Raw genomic sequence first — 22884 nt, 5'->3', positions numbered from 1 at the left:
TCCCTGGCAACACCTCCAATCATACCCCCTTTTGGTGCACATACATACCATATCCCAGCCACACACAAACACTGGCATGACCTGACAGAAACAGACACTTACCTCACAAGGACACCACATCCCCCCCACACACACACCTAGTCACACACAGCACATAGGTAAATACACACTGACACAGCCTCACGCACACTGACACGTGTACACACACGCACACATATATCTCATAAAGACACACAGGCATTCACCTCTGGCATGCACACTCACATGTCACATACTGACATGGTCTCACCCACATGGAGATATTTTAAAAATATTTTTAATTTTTTTTTTTCAAGGTAGGGTCTCACTCTAGCCCAGGCTGACCTGGAACTTACCATGTAGTTTCAGGGTGGCCTCGAACTCACGGCGATCCTCCTCTGTCTGCCTCCTGAGTGCTGGGATTAAAGGTGTGCGCCACCACGCCTGGATTTATTACTATTTTTGTTATTCATTTATTTATTTGAGAAAGAGGCAGAGAGAGAGAGAGAGAGAGAGAGAGGGAGAGAGAGAGAGAGAGAGAGAGAGAATGGATATGCCAGGGCCTTTAGCCACTGCAAACAAACTCCAGATACATGTGCCCCTTGTGCATCTAGCTTACATGGGTCCTGGAGAATCAAACCAGGGTCCTTTGGCTTTGTAGGCATCTGCTTTAACTGCTAAGCCATCCCTCCAGCCTGGAGATTATACACACACACACACACACACACACACACACACATACATACATACACACTGACAGTCTAACACTCACTGACATGTGTTGACACACAGATATATATATAGACACACAGGCATTTACCCCTGGCATGCACACTCACATGTCACATACTGACATAGTCTGACACACATAGAGATTTTATATATATATATACATATATATATATATATATATATATATACACACACACACACATACACACTAACAGTCCCACACTCACTGACATACACAGACACGTGCCTCACAAAGATGCACAGAGACCCACTTCCTGGTGCTCACACACACACATGCATACATTCATACCTACTCACACATGCTGATATGGCCTCATACACACACACAATGTTATAGGCTGACCCACACCCCCGACACAGCCTCAGGTATCCCTCCATGACCCCTACTTCTGTGTACACCCATAGATCCTCAGCACCGTTCCACACCCACAAGGGCAGGCCACCACACAGAAAGAAACACACGACTTTAATCCCAGCACTCGAGAGGCAGACGTAGGAGGATCGCCATGAGTTCAAGGCCACCCTGAGACTGCACAGTGAATTCCAGGTCAGCCTGGACTAGAGTGAAACCCTACCTCAAAAAACCAAAGTAAAAGAGAAAGAAAGAAAGAAAGAAAGAAAGAAAGAAAGAAAGAAAGAAAGAAAGAAAGAAAGGAAGGAAGAAAGAGAGAGAACAGCCAGGTGTGGTGGTGCACGCCTTTAATCCCAACACTCGGGAGGCAGAGGTAGGAGGATCACCATGAGTTCAAGGCCACCCCGAGACTACACAGTGAATTCCAGGTCAGCCTGGGCTAGAGTGAGACCCTACCTCAAAACCAACAACCAACCAACAAACAAACAAGAAACCCAGAAACAAAACCAAAGCCAAAACAAAACACACACACAAATAAACAAACAAGCAAAAAAATAAAAAATAAAAACAGAAAGAAACACACACCAAGTGACGCCCATAGGCACAAATGGCCTGATCACAGGCAGCCCCACGGGGATTCCTTGCACACTCGCTGGATCACACACAGAAACTCAAGTCCCCGTCAGGTACCCAGGCTGCCCTCCCACAGTGGCCTGGCATGTTTGGCCAGAAAGACTGTACAAGCTCACCCAGGTGCCTTGAGGCCGCGCTTCCTGTCTCACTCGGGTCCCCATCAATGGCCTCCACTCCTGAATGCAGCACCCCTGGAAGCAGAACCTCCCCTTGTGTTCTGCCATGCCCCCAGGGCTTCACCGAGGGACAGGAAGACCCTTTCACGGCTGCCCCCATGAGCGTCCACACCCAACGCACGAAGAAAGCATGCAGGCCCCACACTTGGGTATTCCCAGGGGACACGCAGACCTACATCTCAGGAGCATGACCCGTGACCCTGCCTCAGTGGGGTATCAGGACGAGGCGCTCACCATGCACGCACACGTGCCCCCCCCCACATACCTGGGCACTGAGTGCCTCCACTAGACAATGTATAGCTTGAGAACTGCCACAGCCAGCTTCTTGGCCCAGGAGGCTGATGGCAGGAGAGAGTTTTGTCTTGACCAGAGCTGCCAGGGAGCTTAGGTAAGGCCTTCTCGCTCCTGCCCACCCCGGGTCATCCAGGGGCTCTCCATGCCTCTCCTTCAAAAGCCACAGCACCTACTTTCCCCCTCCCCTCCTCTCCCCCTTTCCTCTCTCTCTCATTTTTTTTTTTTTTTCAGACAGGGTCTTATTGAATATCACCTAGATTGGCCTTGAGTTCACTATGTAGCCCAGGCTGGCCTCCAACTCACTCAGTGATCCTGCTTCCTCTGCCTCTAAGTGCAGGGATTACAGCCATGTGTCCCCACACCTGGGCCCCATTCCCTTCTGCTATGGAAGTAGGCAGTCCTGAACCCTCCCCAGTGTGTGGTCACGCTCCTGAGACCTCAGGGCATCCCTGTGTGTCCTGACGCATTCACGCGCTGGGCATGAGCAAGCGTACCCGTGTGTGTGTGGGGGGGGGGGGGTACACATAACAGGTCTGTGTGGGTGGAACCTGGAGGTCTCCCGGGCCAGGGGTCAGCTGTCAGCCCTCTGGGTATCAGGACCATGGGTCAATGTGCCCCAAGTCTGCTGGGTACATCTGGGCAACACAGCGTGTGATGTGCGCCCCTGTGTTGTGACAAGCCGGTGACATTTTGTATTTCTTTGTGTGTGGGTGTGGGCGTGTGGCTGCATTCTCCTTTCGTCAGTGTCATCCTGGGTCTGGGTGGATGGTCACAGCTGCCAGCCCGGTGGATTTTGGCTGGCTGGCTGTTGGTAGTGTGGCTGTGTGTGTGTGTGTGTCTGCAGTGTGACAGGGTGTGGTTGTGTGGCCACGCATGTGCCAGTGTCCCACAGGAACATGCATCAGCATGTGTGTATGTGTGACTATATGCATGCATGAGGGTCTTGGCCTACTCTAGAGTGACCTCCCCCTGTGAGGCCTGCGGCTCCACAGTAGGTCTCTGTAGGTGGTGCCTTGCTGCGTTGCGCGCCCTCACCCGTGCGTGTGTGTGTGTGTGTGTGTGCGTGTGTACCATCATGTGTGGGTGCCAGTGTGTGTGTAGGTGTGGGCGCGTGCCTGCTTGTGCGCTGCTGCCGCCGCCGCCCCCCCCCCGTCTGGGTGTGCTTTGTTGCTCCTGCGAGGAATGGGTGGCCATGCGTTCGCTACGTGACATGGGTGTCAGGTCAGCGGAGAGTTCCCCCCCCTGCTCCCCGCCTCAACCCCCCCTCCGCTACTTGTCAGCGTGGACTGCGCGCCCAGGGGAGGGCGCGGGGGTGGGGGGGAGGGAACGCGGGCCAGCACGTGTCGACTTGAGGTGGTGGCCCGCGTCGGTGCGCGCGCGCGAGCGCGCGCGTGTGCATGCCTGCGCGTGTGCATAGGTGTGCGTGCATGCTTGTGCGTGTGCATATGTGTGCGTGCATGCATGTGCGCGTGTGTGTGTGTGTGTGTGTGTGTGTGTGCGCGCCGCCCGCGCTCCCCGTCCCGCCCGCCCGCCCGCCCCTCCCCGCGCCCCTCCTCCCTCCTCGCTCCCGCCCGCCCGCCCGCCCGCCCGCCCGCTCCCTCTCCCCGGAGTGCGCCGCTTCCAAACTTTGTCTAAACTTTCACTTTCACAGCGCGGCGGCGGCGGCGGCGGCGGCGGCGGCGGCGGGCGAGGGTGACCGGCCGAGCGGCGGCGGCATGGAGTAGTAGACGCGCGGCGGCGGCGGCGGCGGCGGCGGAGGAGGAGGACGCGAGAGAGAGAGAGAGCGAGAGCGAGAGAGCGAGCGGGCGAGCGGCGAGCGGAGGCAGCGGCGGCCCCGGAGCCGGCTGGGGGGGCCGCGCTTGCGAGCGGCGAGCGGCGGGCGAGCGCGGGGCCGAGGGCAGAGGGCGGGCGCGCAGCGGAGGCCCCGGAGCAGCCGCGAGCGGAGCCGGCCGGGCCTCCCCCCCTCCGCCCCGTCCCCGTCCCCGTCCCCTCCCCGCCGGCAGCCCCGCCGCTCCCCGCTCGGGCGCCGCCACCGGCCACCGCGCCCCCAGCTATGTACTCCCCGTACTGCCTCACCCAGGTACGCCCGCGCGCGCCCCTGTCGCCCCCCCCGGGGGAGGGAGCGAGCGAGCCCCCCCGAGGGCCGCCCAGGGTGCTGCTGCTGCCGCGGCTGCTGGAACTGCCCAGCTGCCCGAGCTGCTGCTGCTGCTGCTGCTGGAGCCGCGGGGTTGGCCAGGGCTGGGGTGCCACTCGTGCCACGGGGAGGCCGGGCGCGCGTGCGGACAGTGCGTCCCCGTCCGCCCCGCGGGCTCCCGGGGTGTGTGTGTGTGTGTGTGTGTGTGCGTGTGTGTTTTGGGGGGGTGGGGTGGAGAGGAGGACGACTCCGGGGTGACCAGCTTGCGTGCGTGGCGCTGCACCCCCCCTTCCTCCTCCTCCTCTCCCGGGGACGCAGGCCGGGGCGGCGGGAGTGCGTGTGGTGCCGTGGGTGTGAGTGTGCATGTGAGTGTGTGTGTGTGTGTGTGTGTGCGCGCGCGCGCCGCCGGGGTGCGGTGGGCAGCGGGACTCCTCGGGTGAGCCCCGGCGACGGGGTGTGTGTACGGGGGTGGGTGGGTGAGGGCACCCACAGCGTGGTGGCAAAGCAGGCGTTTGCCAGGGTTGACACGGTGGCCCCCGGAGGGTGATTCCTCTCCTCGGGGCGGCTGCAGGAGCGGCGGGAGGAGGAGGCAGGGGTGGAGGAGTGCTGGGCACGGGTGGCACTGCCCTGCCGGCCGGGGAGTCAGCGGTTTCCGTGGGCTGGCAGCGGCCCGCGTGCTTGGCGGCTGCTGGGGTGTGCGGCCTGGGTCGCGCGTCCCCCCCCCCCCTCTTCCATCACATCCACCACCACCCCTCCCGAGCTGGCCGAGCGATTCGGGCGTCTCCCCCCACCCCAAAGTCTTTGTTCAGGGCCTCACATGGGAGCGGGGCTAAGAAAATGGCGGGGCTCCCAAATTTCGGAGGGGCAGGGGCGGGGAGGGAGGGACGGGCGCGCTGCCAGCACCCCCCCACCCCCCCACCCCACCCCACCCCCGGCCGCTGCGCCTCGCTGGACGTCGCCGCCGCCGCCGCCGCGGGCTCCCCCTCCCCAAACTTTTCCTCCGTGCAAACTTTCCCGGACCCCCCCCCCCAAAAAAAAAGCTGGATCGCTCCTGCGGAGTGGACCTGGCAAGGGCTCGTGGGTGGGGAATCCCGTCCCGCCACCCACTAGGCGCCAAGGGGCAGGAGGCAGCGGTGGACACCGCCGCTGACCGTGCGGGGAGCTGGGTGGGTACCGTGCCGTCGTCGTCGTCGGGTCAGCAGTGGGCACCACAGCGCCGACCTTGGCTCTGGCCTCGGAGAGCCCCGAGCGCCGGTCCCGCCTCCAGCGAAGTTCCCCTGCTCCGAGTGTTAGCAGAAGCAGAGGCCTGGAGCATGCCTGTTCCGCCACCCACGCCACCACCCGCCTGCCACGCACGCTCACAACACACACAGCCTGCCCAGAACCCCACGGTGACCCTCCGGGGGGCGGAGGGGGGGCTGCTGCCCACGGACGGGCCAAACCAGGCCAGGTAACAGCGGCCTAGCTCGCCGTGCCAGCGAGGCCTTCCCCTGCGAGCGAGCTCTCCCAGCCCAGGCCTGGGTGCCCGGTAAGGTCCGCCTCTGCAAAGCCTGGGCACTGCATGGCATATGCCAAGTGTGCCGCAGGTTAGGTTGGAGCCCACGGGGCATATGGTCAGTGGTTGTGTGTGAGGAAGAGCATGCCAGGACGTTCTCTCTCTCTTTTTTTTTCTTTTTTTTTTGAGGGGCAAGAAGTTCATGCCCAGGTGGGTATCGGCCGTGTGGTACCCTTGTATGCACAGGTGCAAGTGAGTTTGAGTCTAGAGTCGGCCTGTGACTCCGATGGGCTGACCGTGGCCAGGCCTGTTGTGGGCATAAATTCGGATGACCCAGAGAGCTGTTTTTTTTTTTTTTAAACCTGTACAAAAAAGCACATCTGAGTGTCAACAGAGGAACCCTTGCACACCTGTCTCTTACAGTGTGCAAGCAGGTGTGAGCAGGCATTCTCAGTGAGAGACCCCCCCCAACTGCCCCTAGTTTGACAACAGCCAGCAGCAGGCTTCCCCCGCGCCCCAGAACACCTCTCCCAGCCAGCAAGGCCTCAGCATGGCTGCCTCTAGTGCGTTGCCTGGCGTTGCGTGTGGCTGCCGTGTGAGGCCCAGTGGACACGACACCCCACTCTCGAGCGGCCGCCTTGTCCACCAGGCTGCCACGCCAGCTTGCCCCTGGGCCAGACATCTGGGCTTGCTCCCCATGGCCCCGGCCCCGTGGCTCGCACGAGGCACCCACCCCTCAGATTGCACAGTGTCCTGGGAGAGATGATGCCAGCTACACGCGGGGGACAACGCTACCAGGGGGGGCCTGGGGCGGCCCCTGGACTCGGGGTGAAGGCTGGGCTGGGCTTCGTAGCGCGCCAGAAGGCCCAGCTCCACATACATGAGCTGCAGCCAGCGTGTGCCAGGCCGGCCGCTAGGGGAGGGGGCACCGTGTCACCAGGCTGCCAGCCCTGCACGGTGGGCAGGGAAACCCCTCAGCTCTGGGTCAGTGGCGGCTCCAGCAGTCAGCAGGGCCTGGCGGCCCCTCCCCTCCCCTCCAGCCCCAACTCTGTTTTCACAAAACTCTCTGCTTCCCTGCCATCACTTTTCCAACATCTCTCACTGTCTTTCCTAGTTCCTCTTCTTCTGTCCCTTGACATCTCTTTCTGTCTTTCTGTCACTCTGTGTCTGCTCTGGCCTTCCCCATCTCACGCTCTCTCTCTCTCTGGCCTCTCTCTCTTTCTGTTCCTCCTCCCCCCCCCCCCAAACCTGAATTGGCTTAGATTTTAAAGTCAATAAATGATTGAGCAGGAATGAGCTTGGAGCATTGGGGCCCCGGGCAGGGAAAGGCACCGTGGGTGATGGGGAAGGGCAGGGGGGTCTGCTGGAAAAAGTGGAGAGATCCAGGGTGGGGCAGGTTCTGGAGCTGTCGAAGCCCTTTGCAGCCACAGGCCTGAGTGCCAGGCAGAGAGCAGAGGTGGGGGTACAGGCAGTGGAGCCCTCCATGAACAGAGGTACGCGCTCGGACGTGGGCACAAACGCAGACTACCTCCAGCAAGGAGGGACTTGAACATCTTGCTCACGTTGACGCCTAGACACACACGCTTGTCGACAATCGTACTACACACACACAGACACACACACACACACCTAGCCAAGGGATGTGGGTATCGGTCAATGCAGGCCCAGAGACGTGAAATGTCTCCCAGCGTTCACAACCACTGCCAACCAATACAAACGGACACCCAGACATGTAGTTCCTGGCACCGGACAGACATGTTCACATGTCACGGACACCGTGGTCACTCCTTGTGATGGAGCCTTCAGCATGCACTCGGACACAGGCAGGCGCGAGTGTGTGTTCACACAAGGACACACGGTGAGCTTACATCTTTACATGGAGACACCGTCCCATCCTTGGTCCCCGAGGGCGAGCACAGACATTCTCCACTGTTCGTAGACACATGCACTCCTGTGTCTGCCACAGGCGTACACAGACATGCAGGTGATGCGAACATGCAGGTGACATCCATTCGCTCGCCCTCAAGTAGACGCCCACGCCGACACTCCCCGCCCGCCCGTTGTCAACGGGACGTTCCACGCACCTTCTTCCTACAGCGTGGCCGCGTCCACATTTCTTCCAGGGGGAGGGGAGAACGGGGCCTCTCCCCACCTCCCAGCTTTCTCTGACTCACCGTGGTGACCACCCCTCTGCCCCCGAAAGCTATCACTCTTTGTCCCTGCACCAACTGGTGCTTTTCTTCTTTTTTTTTTTTTTTTAAGTTTATTTTTTCCTAAGGGTCTTGCTATTTATCCCAGGTTGGCTAGGGACTCACACTGGCCTCTCACACTGTGGTCAAGCTCTGCTTCTGAACAGCTGGAACTATAGGGGTGAACCACCACCTCAACACCAAGCTTGTTTTTTTTTTTTCTTCCCTCCTTCCTTCCTTCCTTGCTTGCTTGCTTTCGAGATGGGTGATAATTTCTCCAGTAACCCAAATTGGCCTTGAACTGGTGATCTTTATTGGAGGCTGGCCTTGAACTCCTGATCCTCCTGCTCCTACCTTCAAAGAGCTGGGATTATAGGCGCCCTGCGGTGCTGGTTTTTAATGGCGTATTTTTCTCTGGGGCTCCGGCCTGGCACATGCCACTCACTGTTAACAATGTTCACGGCGTAAAGTCACTTCTGGGGCTAGACCGGGGCCTTGTAAGATGCTCTGGTGCTGGGCCAGGCCAAGTTCAGAGCCACTGTTGCCCTGCTGCTTGATTAGTGTGGAGTTCCTAGTCCTGCGACTGGAAGGGCCGCGTTTCCTGGGTCTGTCGTGACACTGGCCGCATCTCTTGGGCCGAGACACTGCTCAGCCTCACCCTTGGCATGCGGTGCTCTGGACGTAGCCCTCCTTATTATCTTGGTTGTGTCCACCTGGCTCCCCCCCCAGCTGAGCACAGCAATGCGAGAGTTTGGAAGGGTGGGAGAGGGTGGCTAGCTGTGACCCAGGGGTACGACTTCGGAATAGGGAGAGGTGACTGGGCCTCTGCGAGGACATGGCGCATGCTGTCCGGTGGGGACCAGGCCCTCCTCTTTTGGGCTGTGAGGAGTATGCAGACGTCAGCACCTCCATATAGGAGTGAGACGAAGTGTCCGGCGACTTGGTGCCTTGGTGTCTCTCAAGTGGTGCCTGAGGGCTGTCCTTACAGCTCCAGAGACGCGTGTGCGTGCACGCACGGGCCCTGACGCGCAGGGCTGTCTGTGCACACTCGGCTGGGCCAGGCGGGCCCGGTGCACGGGGGCAGTGGCTCCAGACGTGCTCTGTCTGACTGCAAGGTTTCCAGGGCTTCTGACCTGCTTGGGTGCTGACCCCAGCACGGAGCTTGCCGTGTCCTTCCGCCACCTGTACTGAGAGAGAGAGACATGACCTGTCATTGTTCAACATGGTTCTGGGGCCCCTGTCCCCTAAAACGTGGGGGTGGGGGAGGAAGGGTCTTGGTAAGATCCCTGTGTGTTGGTTGGCACAGAAGGCGTCATAGGCACGCTTCCTTGGGGACCTCTGTGTGGCCACGTATGTCAGCGTGGGTTCTTTTCTGCACGACTCCACGCATGCCATTGTTGCATGCTGCATGCGTGTGGCTTTGAGGGCTGCCATGCGCTCCTCTTGTGTATTTGGTGACTGCTCCATCAGGGTGGGCATGGCACAACCTTGTGTATTCACCTGCCTGTGGCTTTTTAAAAAACATATTTTATTTTTCTTTATTTATTTGAGAGATAGGCATAGGCAGGAGGAGAAAGAAAGAGAGAGAGAGAGAATGGCTACGCCAGGGCCTCCAGTCGCTGCAAACAAACTCCAGACACATGCGCCTCCTTGTGCATCTGGCTTATGTGGGCCTGGGGAATCGAACATGGGTCCTTTGGCTTTGCAGGCCAGCGCCTTAAAATGCTAAGCCATCTCTCCAGCCCATCCTGCCTGTGGCTTTTGTGTCACGGTGCCTCTGTGGCATGTCCCTATCCGGTCCATGGGGATTGCTGTGCCTGTGGCTGTTACCCTCTCTGTAGCTCTGCTTCGTGGCACGGTGACCGTGTCACGGTGAGTTGTAGTTCCCATCTACAGCAACGAACCAGCCAACATGTGCTTCTCAGGGCGACCGACAGTCGTAGCTAGGCATGTTATCACTGCATCACGTGTGTTTGTCTGTTCACGCCAACGTGCATCCACATATGGGTCAACATGAGCGGGTGCCACCCTTCCCGCGCCATTGTGCATGCCTGGCTTGTCCTTGGGACTACGATTGTATGCCTCACCACATGGTCCCCTCCTAGGTGTCTGTGGGCCTTTTTGGCGCTGTGCGTGATGACCACTCTGGCAGCTTGGAGAGTGGCTGGCCGCAGGCTGGCTTCTCGTCCCTTCCCATGGGGTCATGGGGTTACGTGGCTGTGATGGCCCTTCTTTAGGTCCAGCCTGTGCCCCTGCCTGGCATGGACAGAAGCCTGTTGCGCGGGTGAGTGCGGGTTTGCCGGGGCCACCCACAGGCCTCCCTCTGTCTGCTCCGTGCACATTGACTTTGGCTTCTGCCCGTGGCCGCCCTGGCCTGGCCAGCTGGGTGTCTGGCTGCCTCTGTGGGCCAGAGCTCAGTGTCCCCGGAGCCTTTCACCACCAGGCCTGCCTCGGGCCCTATACCTTAGAGCTACCTGCTGTCCCTGCAGGGCTCTGGAGGTGCGGATTTGGAAACTGAGGCCCCCTTTCCTTCCCCCTTTCTCTCTCTTTCCTCCCTCTCGCCTCTCCTCCCCCTCCTGCTCCCTCTTCTCTCCTGCCAAACGCGTCTTGGCTCTCTCTGAATATCTCTCCTCCTCGATTTTTGGCTCCAGCTCTGGGCGCGCTCACTAAAGGAAGAAGGGCTAGCTTCCCCCCCCCCTTGCTGCCTCCCCCTCCCCAGGAGCCCCTCTGAGGGCGGGAGCTGCCTCCTATAGGGGCCTAGGCCCCCTGAGCGGGCCTAGCCAGGGGGGGGCAGGCCCAGAAGATGAGGGGGTGAGGGGGATTGGGCCTGGCAGCCTGAGGGGACAACGGGCAGGGTGACTATGCTGCCCAGCCGGGCGGGTGGGCAGGGAGGGGTCGGGGGCACGGAGCTGGGGTGTCTGGCTTCTGGTGGGGCTGGCAGGCCTCAGTGAGGCGCAGCTGTGCCCAGAACTCGGAGTTGCATTTGCCATCACTACCGATGTGGCTGCGCCAGCCAGGGAGGGGAGGCAAGTGGCGGGCACTGCGGCGCTGTCCAGCCAATCAGAAGCTGGGGTTGCACTGGGGAGCTCTCTCCCCCCACTGGGCCCCACCCTGTGGGGAGCCGAGGGGGTGGCCAGCAGCGGGCAGAGGGCAGTGCCCACTACCACCGCCTGGGACCCTGCCCCCTCTGCCGAACGAAGCTCAGTGCCAGCCTTCCTGGCACAGATCGGGCAAGAGTGGGGGTCTATCTGTCCCCACCTGAATCTGTGTGTGCCAAGCTGGAGGAAGGGACAACTCGGAGGCACAATGAACCTAACCCCTCCCAGACCTCAGGAGGTGACTCTTGAGCCTGAAGCTTGCAGGAAGGTGGGGGGGGGGGTGCAGAAATCATCCAGGTGGTTCCATCCAAATTTCAGCTTTAGTGGAATCTCTGGTGTGGGAGTTTATTCTGGGTCCATCCCACACAAAGTCACTCTTGCTGGCACAGGCGGGCACAAAGAATCACGCTGCCTCACACTGGCAACCCGCACCTCCCTCCATCAGGCATCAACACACATTCATGCACACACACACACACACACACACATAGATGTCCACACACAAAGAGACTCACCCCTACACACAGACACCTAGCCACGCCCCAACGCACTGATGTCGCATCTCACACACACACACACACGCACACGCACACGCACACACACACACGCATGCACGGGACACAGTCACATCACCACATGCCGTGAAACAGTACAGACGGGCCCTACCACCATCAGACACACAGGGACAGAGAACCCACAGGCACAGGGAGACATACACACACACGTGCGTGCACACGGATGCAGCGGCGCCGTCAGATACCAGAAATGCACGCGCAGACACCCATCCGCCCTCCCAGAAGACACGTGGGAACACGCATGAGCACATGCATGCATGCAATAACACCCTCAGACACGTGGACACGGGCTCGTTTTCTCTCCCAGTGCTTCCAGGAGTGAATTTGCCCATCTGGAAATGTCTGGAAACATATTCCGTTGTCACACTTGAAGAGGTGTTACTGGCATTTAGTGGGTGGAGGCCAGGGATGCTTCGTACCACACAACAATGCACAAAGGAAGATCCAGTGCCACCCCCAGATGCCAGTGCCCTGAGCTTGCAAACACCACCTTGCAAAGACACGTAGGTCATACTAATACCTGATTCCTACCGCGCACACATACACACGTCACACTCAAGGCCGGAGGCTGGCTGACACAGTGTCACACACGGCCTTGTCATCTGTGTGCCTGTGTGTATGCAAATGGTGGGGCCTGTACATCAGTTTGCACCTGGCCCCAGCTGAGAGGTGAGAGTCACCTTGTTGGCTGACTGAGCCACAGTCACTGCCACATCCATTGGCAACCCTGTTCCCGCAGAATTGGGAATCCTGGCTCTCTGGCCCGGCTTGCCTGAAGTGGGGACAAGCGTGGGAGGCCGTATGCCCGCCCGTGCCCAGGACCTCACTGGTTCTCTAAACCTAGCAGCCAGGGCCCCCAGCCTTGTTACCCTACAGCCAAAGAGCAGGGGCAGGGACAAAGATAAACCCTGGGACTGTAATCCTGTGGCCTTTGTAGTTTTGTCGGTGCTGAGATAGAACCTAGGGCCTTGCATTGCACCCTTGATTCCTTGTTTCTGATGGAAAGGGGGAGGAAGCCGAGCATCAGAGAGCAGAGGTAGGAAAACAACAACAAAAACCCTTCACAAGAGTAATAACCAAGTGAGCGTTATTCTAAACGCGCGGCAATAGCTAATGTGTACCAAGGGCTTGCTGTGGTTCGCCCTGTGCTAAATGCCTTGCAGCGTGTCTTCTCAAGTCCTTCCGTGTGCAACGGCCATGATTCGAAGAGCAGGCCTGCAGAGCCAGTTTCTTGGGTTGAAATACTGGCTTTGCTATGTGACCTTGGATAGATCACTCAACCTCCGGGCCTCAGTCTAGGAAACAGGGGTGCTGGGCATGGTGGTGCGTGCCTTTAATCCCAGCACTCGGGAGGCAGTAGGAGGAGGGTCATCGTGAGTTCGAGGCCACCCTGAGACTACATAGCGAATTCCAGGTCAGCCTGGGCTACAGCAAGACCCTACCTCAAAAAAAATGAGGTGGGGGGAGGGAGGGTACTACCATGGGATATTTTTTATAAGCATGGAAAATGTTAATAAAAATTGAGAAAAAAATTAAAAAAAACAAAGAAAAAAATCTAAAAGTAAAAAAGAGGGGTTGGAGAGGTGGCTTAACAGTTAAGGTGCTTGCCTGCGAAGCCTAAGGACCCAGGTTCGATTCCCCAGTACCCACGTAAGCCAATGCACAAGGTGGCACATGGTTCCGGAGTTTGTTTCCAGGGGCTAGAGGCCCTGGAGCACCCATATTCTCTCTCTCAAGTAAAATATCTAAAGAAATGAAACAAAAACAGAAACCAGGACGATGGAGCTAGGGAGATGGCTTAAGGGGTAAGAGTGTGTGCTGTGCCAGGGTAAGGCCCTGAGTTCAATTCTTAGCACCCACATAAAAATCTAGGCTCAGCCAGGCATGGTGGCTCACGCCTTTGATCCCAACACTCGGATGGCAGAGGTAGGAGGATCGCCGTGAGTTCGAGGCCACCCTGAGACGACATAGTGAATTCCAGGTCAGCCTGGGCCAGAGTGAGACCCTACCTCAAAGCAAAAACAAAACGAAAATCCAGGCTCATGCCTGTAACCCCAGGGACGAGTGGGGTGGAGATAGGATTGTTGGGGCTCCCTGGGGCAGCCAGTCTAACTAAAAAAATAAAAAAAGTGGGGAGCTCCGGGTTTCGCGAGAGACTGTCTCAGGGCAATCGGGCAGAAAGGATGGAAGAGGACACCTGACTCTCTCTCTGGCCCCTGCATGCGTGCAAATGAGGGCATGCACACCTGCACACATGCACGCACGCACACACACAAACACGCACAAAATAAAAGGGCCGTGGCTTGTGCGGGAGTGCACTCCTGTAACCCCAGCACTTGGGAGGTAGAGGGTTTCACACCAGCCTGAGCTATGTACTGAGGCCCTGTCTCAAGAAGAAGCAAGTTAAGTAAATAAATGAGTAAAAGAAAGTAGAACCATGAGGGATTACGAGCGGGGCCGCAGAAAATGATGGGAAAGTGTGCGCCTTGTGTTTGATTTTGTAGGTGGCAAGCCACGGCTCAGACAGGGGGGGGTCTGCAGATCTACAGTCCAGGGGAGGAGGCGGCATATGGCCTCTGATCACCATCGCCTTCAGTCCTGCGGATAGTTCAGCCGTCTCCCTGGCTGTCCCATCCCTCGTTTTTCTCCGCGTTAACTTCCGATCACGCCCACCTTAGGTCTTCGGTGCAGGCCTCAGAACAAGAGTGGGCTCAGATGCTCAGCAACGCCCCCCCACCTCCCCACCAAGTCAGACCCGCCTTTACCTCCGCGGGGGCCCGGCCACCTTCTCCCACACCTTTGCCGGGCACCCAGCTGGAGCCTGCGTGCTGGGGGTGCAGCCGGGGGGGGGGGGGCTTTGCATTCCTTTGGCAAATATTTACCAAGCACCTCCCGGTGCCAGGCCCTGTTCTAGGCCCTGGGGGCTCGACAGGGAGCAGAACCAGTCAAGGTACCAGCCCCGGTGGGAGGGCAGACAGTGAGCCCGATAAACAAGGGAGTGTCCTGTCCTCCAGGCCATGCTGGGTGCTGTGGGAAAACTGGGTACAGCCCTCGAGGGCGGGCAGCTGCGAGCTCAGCAGAGGGGGTCTGGGTGCCGCGTGTCATGCCCACCCACCCTTATGGGCCGTTTCCCAGACAGCCTGGAGGTTGGGGGGGAGGCGCGAGGCCCCCGTGGTCATCCCCGTCATCTGCCTCGAACCCAGGGTTGCCTCCTTTCTCCACCTGGGTGGGCGCGTTGTATGGTGCCCGCCGAAGACCTGGGCACAAGATGGCCAGGGCCTTGTTAGGCATCAGAATTCGCAACCCCGGCACTCTGAGCCAGGGGGTGGGGTGGGGGCAGCTGGTGGCCCAGAGCACTTCCACCTGGGCCCCTTGATTTAGCTCCCTGGGATGGGCCCAGTTTATTTTTACCCCAGCCTGTCACCCTGGCAGTACCAGGCTGCACCATCTTTTCAGAGTCTTGGGGACGTGCCATATTTTTTTGGGGGGGACCTGGCTTTGCCTGCTGGGGCCTCCAACTCTCACTGGGCCACCAGATCCTTTCTACCCCCCCAAAGCTTCGGAAAGCAAGGGTTCTGCCCTGGGGAGCCAGGAGGGGTTGGGTGCTGTCAACCACTGTGCCCAGCCTGGTGGCATTTGGCTTGGCCCCCTGCCTGCCCGCCACCCCCACCCCGTGCCCGGGCAGAGCCGAGCGGCTGCCGCTGCCAGTCTCCATTTCGAAGTTTGCGGTGGGGGTAGGGAGTGCTGGGTGCCTCCGGGCCCCCCCCCCGGCCTGTCCCGTGGCACCTTGGGGTTTTGTCCCCCATGCTTGCTCCCCAGAAGGGCCCTGGTTGCCTTCCTTGCTGCCCCTTTGCAGCCCGGGGCCTGGCCAAGACAACTGCCTGGCTTCCATCTTCTCTGTTCACTCGCTCCCTCCCTCCCTCTGCCTGTTACGGCTCACCATTTTTGGCATCTCCTCCTCTCCCCCTCCCATAGGCGCCAACCTCACTTCCAAACCCGCCACATCTCTGGCTCTCTGGCTCTCTGCTGCCTGGGGCTGGGACCTGGAAATGGGGGTTTGGGAGGCACTGGCATGTGGGCATCAGGGGCTTTCTGGTTGCTGGTGCGCATGGCTGGAGTGGGCACATGCTGTAAGCCAGCTGGCTAGACCAGCCTCTTCATTTAGCCTCAAGGTAGGCAGAGCCAGGCTGCAGTAAATGTGGGGATCCTCCCCTTTCCGACAGCCCTATGGGCCTGGTACTGGTCTCTGGCCCACCAGGAGACCAGAAGAGCCATCATGTCCAAGGGCAAGACCTGGACTGGCTACAGCAAGTCTTCCGTGCATTGGGGTTCCTGCATCCTTCTTGCCCCCAAGTTCCTCTCACAGCAGCAAGACTCCTTCTCTGCTTCCCCGGGCAGGGATTATGTGAGATGGAGCCTTGCGTTGGGCACTTGTGCCCCCAGAGGAACAAGGGACTTCGGAGGAACCGGTTTACTGCCCTGCCCCCCCCCCAAAGCCCGCTGCCCGCGCCTCTCTCTGCACTAAACAAAGTTTGCTAAGTAACTTCAAATGTTATTTGAGGACGGCCTGGCCTCAGCCCAAGGCGGCCCTGTGGAAACTTGTTTTTCGCTGCCTAGGCTGCAAGTATCAAAGACACGCTTTCGGAAGGGGGGGGGTGCTGCCGAACTTCCCCCACCTTCCTCTGTGGCAGGGGCTGTCCCTGAACGGACACTCAGAGCAAGACACACGCAGGACACACACAATCACCTGGGGCATGCACGTCAGAGATAGCTGTGGCCCAGCCATGGAGCACAGCACATGCAACATGCACCCCACAGTGTGCATGTGTGCGCGTGCGTGTGCTTGTATAACACAGCACGTTGCCCCCTGCCCGTGCCCCCAGAATTCTTCCAGCCGTGTCACTTTGGGGGACACGTAGCTCTGATGCTAAGAGTGCCATATTTTCATGTCTTTGGGGCTCAGGTGTGGTTGGGTAGATCTCTCCAACTTCAGTTTTCCTAACCAGAGAGGGAAGCCGGGCGGTGTAAGAAGTGTATCAGAGTGCCATGCTTGGGCTAGAGAGATGGCTTAGCGGTTAAGGCGCTTGCCTGCAAAGCCAAAGGACCCAGGTTCGATTCCCCGGGCCCCACGTAAGCCGGATGCACAAGGTTGAGCTTGCCGTCTGGAGTTTGTTTGCAGTGGCTGGAGGCACTGGCGTGCCCACTCTCTCTATCTGCCTTCCTCTACCTTTCTCTCTCTCAAAAAAAAGTGCCACACTGATCAGGAGAATGCCTGGGTTATGATCATGGCCTAGCTGGTCTTCAGCTTTGTGCCTGGAGGTTTCTTGCCCTTTCCACAGGGCTGGGCTCCCAACACCCATCTCTGAGCCTAGGGTCTGGTGTTTCTGCCCATCCTGATGGGGTAAATGTGGACTCACCCTGCCTGAAGGTCCATTCCCCAGCGCCTCAAGAGGTCTCAGATCTCTCACAATAGTGGACCAACCCTGATCACTTGCCCCTCTAGCGTTTCCCTTCTCTTTGGTTTTCTTACTTCTTCTTTTTTTTTTTTTTTTCTTCAGTGCTTGGGACGGAGTTGAGGGCCTTATGCATGTTGGACAAGCACTCGATCACCGAGTTGCACCCCCAGTCTTTTTTTTTTTATTCCTCTAAGTTTTATTTTTACTTATTTATTTGAGAGAGAGAGAGAGAGAGAGGGAAATAGGCAGAGAGGGAGAGAGAGAGAGAGAGGAGAAAATGGAGCATGCCAAGGCCTTCAGCCACTCCAGATGAACTCCAGACCCATGTGCCACTTTGTACATCCGGCTTACGTGAGTCCTGGGGAATCGAACCTGGGTCCTTTGGCTTTGTAGGCAGGCGCCTTAACTGCTAAGCCATCTCTCTCGTTTCTCCCTTTCTGTCCCAACATGTCCCTTCTTTCCCCAAATCTCAACTCCTGTCTTCTCCAGGTCTCTAGGGGCCTTTCCTAAGCCTTGAGCTCAGGGAAAGTGGGGAACGGGGGACGGGGGTGGGGGACAGGGTACGGCATCCCTCACCCAAGCCAACCAGACTTGCAGGGTCCTCCATGCCTAGTTATCCTGAAGGTTCCCCCAAAGGCCTGGACTTTTGAGCTGGCCCACAGTGGACAAAGAGGTGCCTCTCCCCCAAGGTCATGGGCTGTGTCACCTCTGAGGCCTTGTAAACAGGTGGGCCCCGTGGAATGGAACGGAGGGGGCAGTAGGCTGCCACTCTCTCCCCAACCCCCCCCCAGAGCCTCTCACCCTCACTGTCAGCCAGATCCTCGCCAGGGCGGGGCTTGTGGCATCCCCCAGCCCCACACATAGCCTCATCTCCACTCACAGTCAACGCCCGCAACACCCCGCCACCCGCAGTCTGTCGCGCGGTGACAGCCTGTCACAGGCACTGCCGCACACCGTCACAATCTGTCGTCCGTGCACAGTCTCACACACAGCCTGTCACACACGCGCGCACACACACAGCGGCACAGCCGCACACACAGCCAGCCTCTCATGCAATCACACCGAGCGTCACAGCTTGTCACAGCCATAGATTCCTCACAATCAAAGTAACAGCTACCAACAGACCCCCATCTCCAGAGCAGTGACACCCGGGCGGGGGGTGGGGGGGTGGGCATATAAGTGGGTGTCTGTGACCTCCTCTAACCCTTTCAACACCAGGCGGGTGTAAGTCAGCCTGTTTTACAGACAGATGAAAGAGAGGCCATGAGGTCAAGGGCCAAGGTCACGGGGCTGGAAAAGGGGGTGGCAGGAATTAACGGTATCCCCACAGGCAGCGTGACTTAAACAGGTCACTGTCCGTGCCACCAGACTCCCCTGCCATGGGAATTCCCTTCCCATTTCCTGGGTGGAGAAAAATGTCAGGTTCCAGTGGTTTGGCCGGGACAGTGAGCCTGTGGCGGTTGCTTAAGTGTGTTCAATCTGTCTGTCCCTGGCTGGAGGAAATTGAGACATACTTCCACCCAGAGTTACTTATTGGTTCCAAATGGGATGCGGGTGGGTCCTAAAAACCCACTGGGTTTGCAGGAAGGGGGCTTGTAGCTGTAATCTTAGCGCTGGAGAGGCAGAGGGTCACCGCACCTTAGGGATCAGGCTGTCCTGCATAGTGATTCCTAGGGCAGCTTGAACTACCGTGTGAGACCTTGTCTCAAACTGCAAACCAAAACAAAGCAGTGCTGATGTTAAAGGCGCCTGCCTGGTTCGAGTTCTATTCCCCAGACCGGCGTAAAGCCAGATGCACAGAGTGGTACAACTGTCTGGAGCTTGTTTTCAACAGCAAGAGGCCCTGGCCTATTCTCTTTTTCTCCCTCTCCCTCTCTGCCTCTCTCCCTCACTCTTTTTCTGCTTGCAAATCAGTATTTTTTAAAAAATTAAAAATACCCTAGGGCAGTGCGGGACAGGGGATATTAGAGGGATACGGCGGCAGCGGCGTGTACCATGGGCTGGGGCTTTGAGGTGCGGGGAGGCTGTGTCTTCCGTGTGGCCCACAGCGGTGGTGTGAGGGTTCCGTAGGTAGCCTGGGCCTCTGGTCCTCACAGGCAGAAAGGAAGGCTTGAAGCTGTCTGCTCCAGTCCACGTGGGTAGAGGGACCAAGGCGGGCTTCTGGGGCCTCAGGAGCTCAGGTCCCAGGCCAGGCCCAGGCCACACCATCTCCTGGCATCTCCACCACTTCCCCAGCGGCCCTCTGCCTCCCGTTCCAGGGCGCTTCCTCTCCCGCCACAGCCTTCTTTCCAGCTTTCCCCTTCTTTGTCCCCCCCCCCCTCCTGCTCCCGGGGGTTTCCCCCATTGGAGCTGCCTCAGCCAAAACCAACAAGGCTCCAACGACATCCCGCCGGGGCCTTGGGGAGTGGGGGAGGGGGGTGGCAGCCCTCCCTGTTCCTTGGCCCGCTTGGAGCCCAGATCTGAGATCCGTTGGGTCCCCGAAGGCGACCAGGGCGCACGTGGCCTCCACTAAAGAGCAAGACGCACGACCCCCACCCCCACCCCGAGGCACCCCAGCAGCTCATTTGGGCACCTAAGCAACCGGCCAGCTCTCTGGTCCTCACCTCGGTATCCAGAGCACCCTTGCCCGTGCCTCCCACTGGCGCCCCAAGCTTCTCCACGCACATCCAGGCCTGTCACCCTAGGGCGCACATACACCCCTAAACAAACTCTTATCCAGCCTCATATCGAGTCCTTCCCCCCACCACACACACCCGCAATCTCTCCGCTGCTGGCGCATAGATGGGGTTCCTAGCATCCATTCTACAATGCGCCTCCACGGCGAGTTTCTAGTTTGGGCTGGTCTGTGATAAAGGCCCCGCTAGTGCCCGTGACTGTAGAGCCTGGCCCACGGGCACGCACCTCCCCAACCTGCACACGCGTGTTTCACGTGAACCACACACCTGCCAGTTCGCCAGGGGCATCTGGCTCCAAAAGCCGCATTCAGGTTGTTGGGGGAAGGGACTAAGAGGGAAAGGTCTAATTTGCACCTCCTGTTTTTTCTCTCCAAACACCCGCCTCTCCAAATGTCCCTGGGGGCACCGGTAAGACACTCCCCACAGATTGGAGCTATCCAGTGGGCTCCTGCCTGTACTTTTATTTGTGTGTGTAACTTTTCCTTATTTATTGTATTTATAGTTTAAGGCCTGCTCCCCCTCGCCCTTCCCGCCACACATCTGTGTTTGAATTTTGCACATTCCCCCCAACACACAAATACTAGGTTTCATCCTAAATTTGAAAAAACCTATTTTGAAGCCGGGAGTGGTGGTGCTGGCCTTTTTAGTCCAACACTTGGGAGGCTAAGATACTAGAATTACCATGAGTTGGAGGATGGCCTGGGCTATATAGTGAATTTCAGGTCAGCCTAGGTTAGAGTGAGACCCTAACCTCCCCCCACCCCCCCCCCCAAAAAATTGCCCCATTCCCATAAAAACATTAAAAAAGAAACTTTTGCCTGAGGGGACTTGGGAATGAAGCGGGATGAGCTTTCTTCCCACTGCTGACGCCCCTCCCCCGTTTTTTTTTTTTTTTTTTTTTGAGGTAGGGTCTCACTCTAGCTCAGGCTGACCTGGAATTCACTCTGTAGTCTCAGGGTGGCCTCGAGCTCACGGCGATGCTCCTACCTCTGCCTCCGGAGTGCTGGGGTTAAAGGCCTGCGCCATGGCTCCCCGTCCTGATTTTAGAAGCTGGAGACCCCCTTCCTCTAGTGGGCCAGACTGCATCCCCCCGCCCCCGCCACCCTGCATCCCTCCCCAAAACATAGTCGTGGGGTGGGTGCTTGCGGCCCCTTCACTATTGCTATTTTTTGAGTGCGTGTGTGTTGCTGCTGCTGCTACTTAAACTAATCCAGAGTGGCCGCAACAGGTCTTCAATCTGCCCCCCCCACCACCCCGGGGTGAAATTTTCCAGGGTCCCCTGTGTCTAGCTTGGGCGCTCCGGTTGCTACTGCTGCCCACCCCCCCAACCCCGCGCTCCGGGGTGCGCCCTGGCGCGTGCGCACACACTCGCAGAGTCTTCCCCCAACTCCCAATTCCCCAGTGTGGTGGTGAGCTGTGCAACGGCAGGAGATAGGTCAGAAAAATAGGGGCGCAGGTGGGGGCACCCTCTCCCCCATCAACCCCCAAGCGCCCCAATGCCCAGCCTCTGCGCGCCCCGTATGGTGTCAACTGGGATGAAAAAGTTAGACTGGGTCCGGAGCGTGGTGGTGCACGCCTTTAATCCTAGCACCCGCGAAGCAGAGGTTGGAGGGTTGCCGTGAGTTCGAGGCCACCCTAAGAGAATATAGTGAATTCCAGGTCAGCCTGGGCCAGAGTGAGACCCTACTTCGAAAACCAAAAAAAAAAAAAAAAAAAAGTTAAATGGTCCTTCCTCGCCACTCTCCAGGGAGCCCCACCACCGCCGATCCCTGTACCCACGAAGACCTGCAGACCCTTGTGCCCTTGTGCAGTCCACAGTGGGCACCGCGCATCAGGTGGAGAGGCGGGGTGCAGCGCCCGCAGCAATGTGCGCCCCTCGACCGGTGCCCACAGGATGTGCTCTGAGCGCCTGGGCGCGTGGCATGTTCCCTCCGTGGGGGTGGGGGTCCAGGCACAGAGACACATCCCCTGGCCCCCGTGCTCTCCACCCCGCATAACATGAGTCCTAAACCCGCGCCGTGGAAGCTGCGCGCGCGCGCCCGCCCGCCGCCGTAATCCCGGGGCGGTGAGGGGCGGTCCGGGTCACCGTGCGCAAAATTTTTAAAAAAGCTTATACAAAGACCACCGTGCGCGGCATTAAGAAAAAAAAAGGTGGGCAGCGAAGCGTCCACAGACCGCCACCCTGGGTGTGAGAGAGGGTCACTTGAGGCTGGCAGAGTAGTGGGCAGCGCGCGGACTACGGGAGCTCGCCCTCGCTGGCTGGTCGGGGGGACACTGGAGCCAGTGCGTGAACATTTGCGCCTCGGGAATGACCCGGGCCTCCACGCAAGACCTCTCTCGAGGTGTGTGTGTGTCCCCGAGGGGCTCACATTATTGCAGGTGCAGCTCCCTGTCCGTCTGTCCATCCGTCCGTCCTAACCATTGCTGGCACGCCTTGGGCGATGGGTTTGCAGCAAGGCCCATTTGCACATTTTCAGAGCGCTTGGCGAGGTCTCGCTGTCCCTCAACCATCCACACACCTCGTGCACGGGACGGTACCCGGGGCCGCCCTTGCCTCAGTTTCCCTCCTCCTTGAATCCATCGTGACACCGCAAAGCGCGCGCGCGAAAACTCCACGGGGAGCGCCCATTGCTGCTGGTCCTGGTGCTTTCGGCCACTTTGAGAAGGGGTGGCGATTTTTACCTTGCACCAAAGACGGCTTTGGGGAGGAAGAGGGGGTGTCCATCCAGAGCGGCTGTATCTCACCTCTGTGCACCCCCAAAGCCACCGCGTCCCGGGGGGGGGAATCCAGTGTGTGTGGTGGGGGGTCGGAATTTACCAGGGAAGATGTTTGTTGGTTGGACTTGGGTGGGTGGTGTTTGGTCCTGGAAATCAGGAATAAGTGGCGGAAAATACGCTTTCCTCGCGCTGCATGGCCCTCTGTTGTGCAGCCTGTTTTTTTTTTTTATTTATTTTATAAGACATAAAAGCACTTATTTATTTATTTATTTGGCACTGATGACCCACATGGTCTTGCCTGTAGCTGAGCGCGGACTT

At 58.5% G+C, this 22884-nt stretch overlaps 1 protein-coding gene across 1 annotated transcript in view; it reads left to right on the top strand.

Moving 5' to 3' along the window:
• The first annotated feature begins 4196 nt into the window (after nucleotides 1-4196).
• Nucleotides 4197-22884, top strand: part of Nfix (nuclear factor I X) — a 119758-nt gene continuing 101070 nt past the window's right edge. The window contains exon 1 of the mRNA XM_045139183.1: nucleotides 4197-4306. Within this exon, the coding sequence (XP_044995118.1) occupies nucleotides 4280-4306 (27 nt within the window). The 5' untranslated portion in view covers nucleotides 4197-4279. The remainder of the gene's footprint in view (nucleotides 4307-22884) is intronic.

Source organism: Jaculus jaculus, chromosome 21, assembly GCF_020740685.1.
Source record: "Jaculus jaculus isolate mJacJac1 chromosome 21, mJacJac1.mat.Y.cur, whole genome shotgun sequence".
In the NCBI taxonomy this organism is placed as follows: Eukaryota; Metazoa; Chordata; class Mammalia; order Rodentia; family Dipodidae; genus Jaculus; species Jaculus jaculus.
This window is presented reverse-complemented; position numbering and strand designations above follow the sequence as displayed.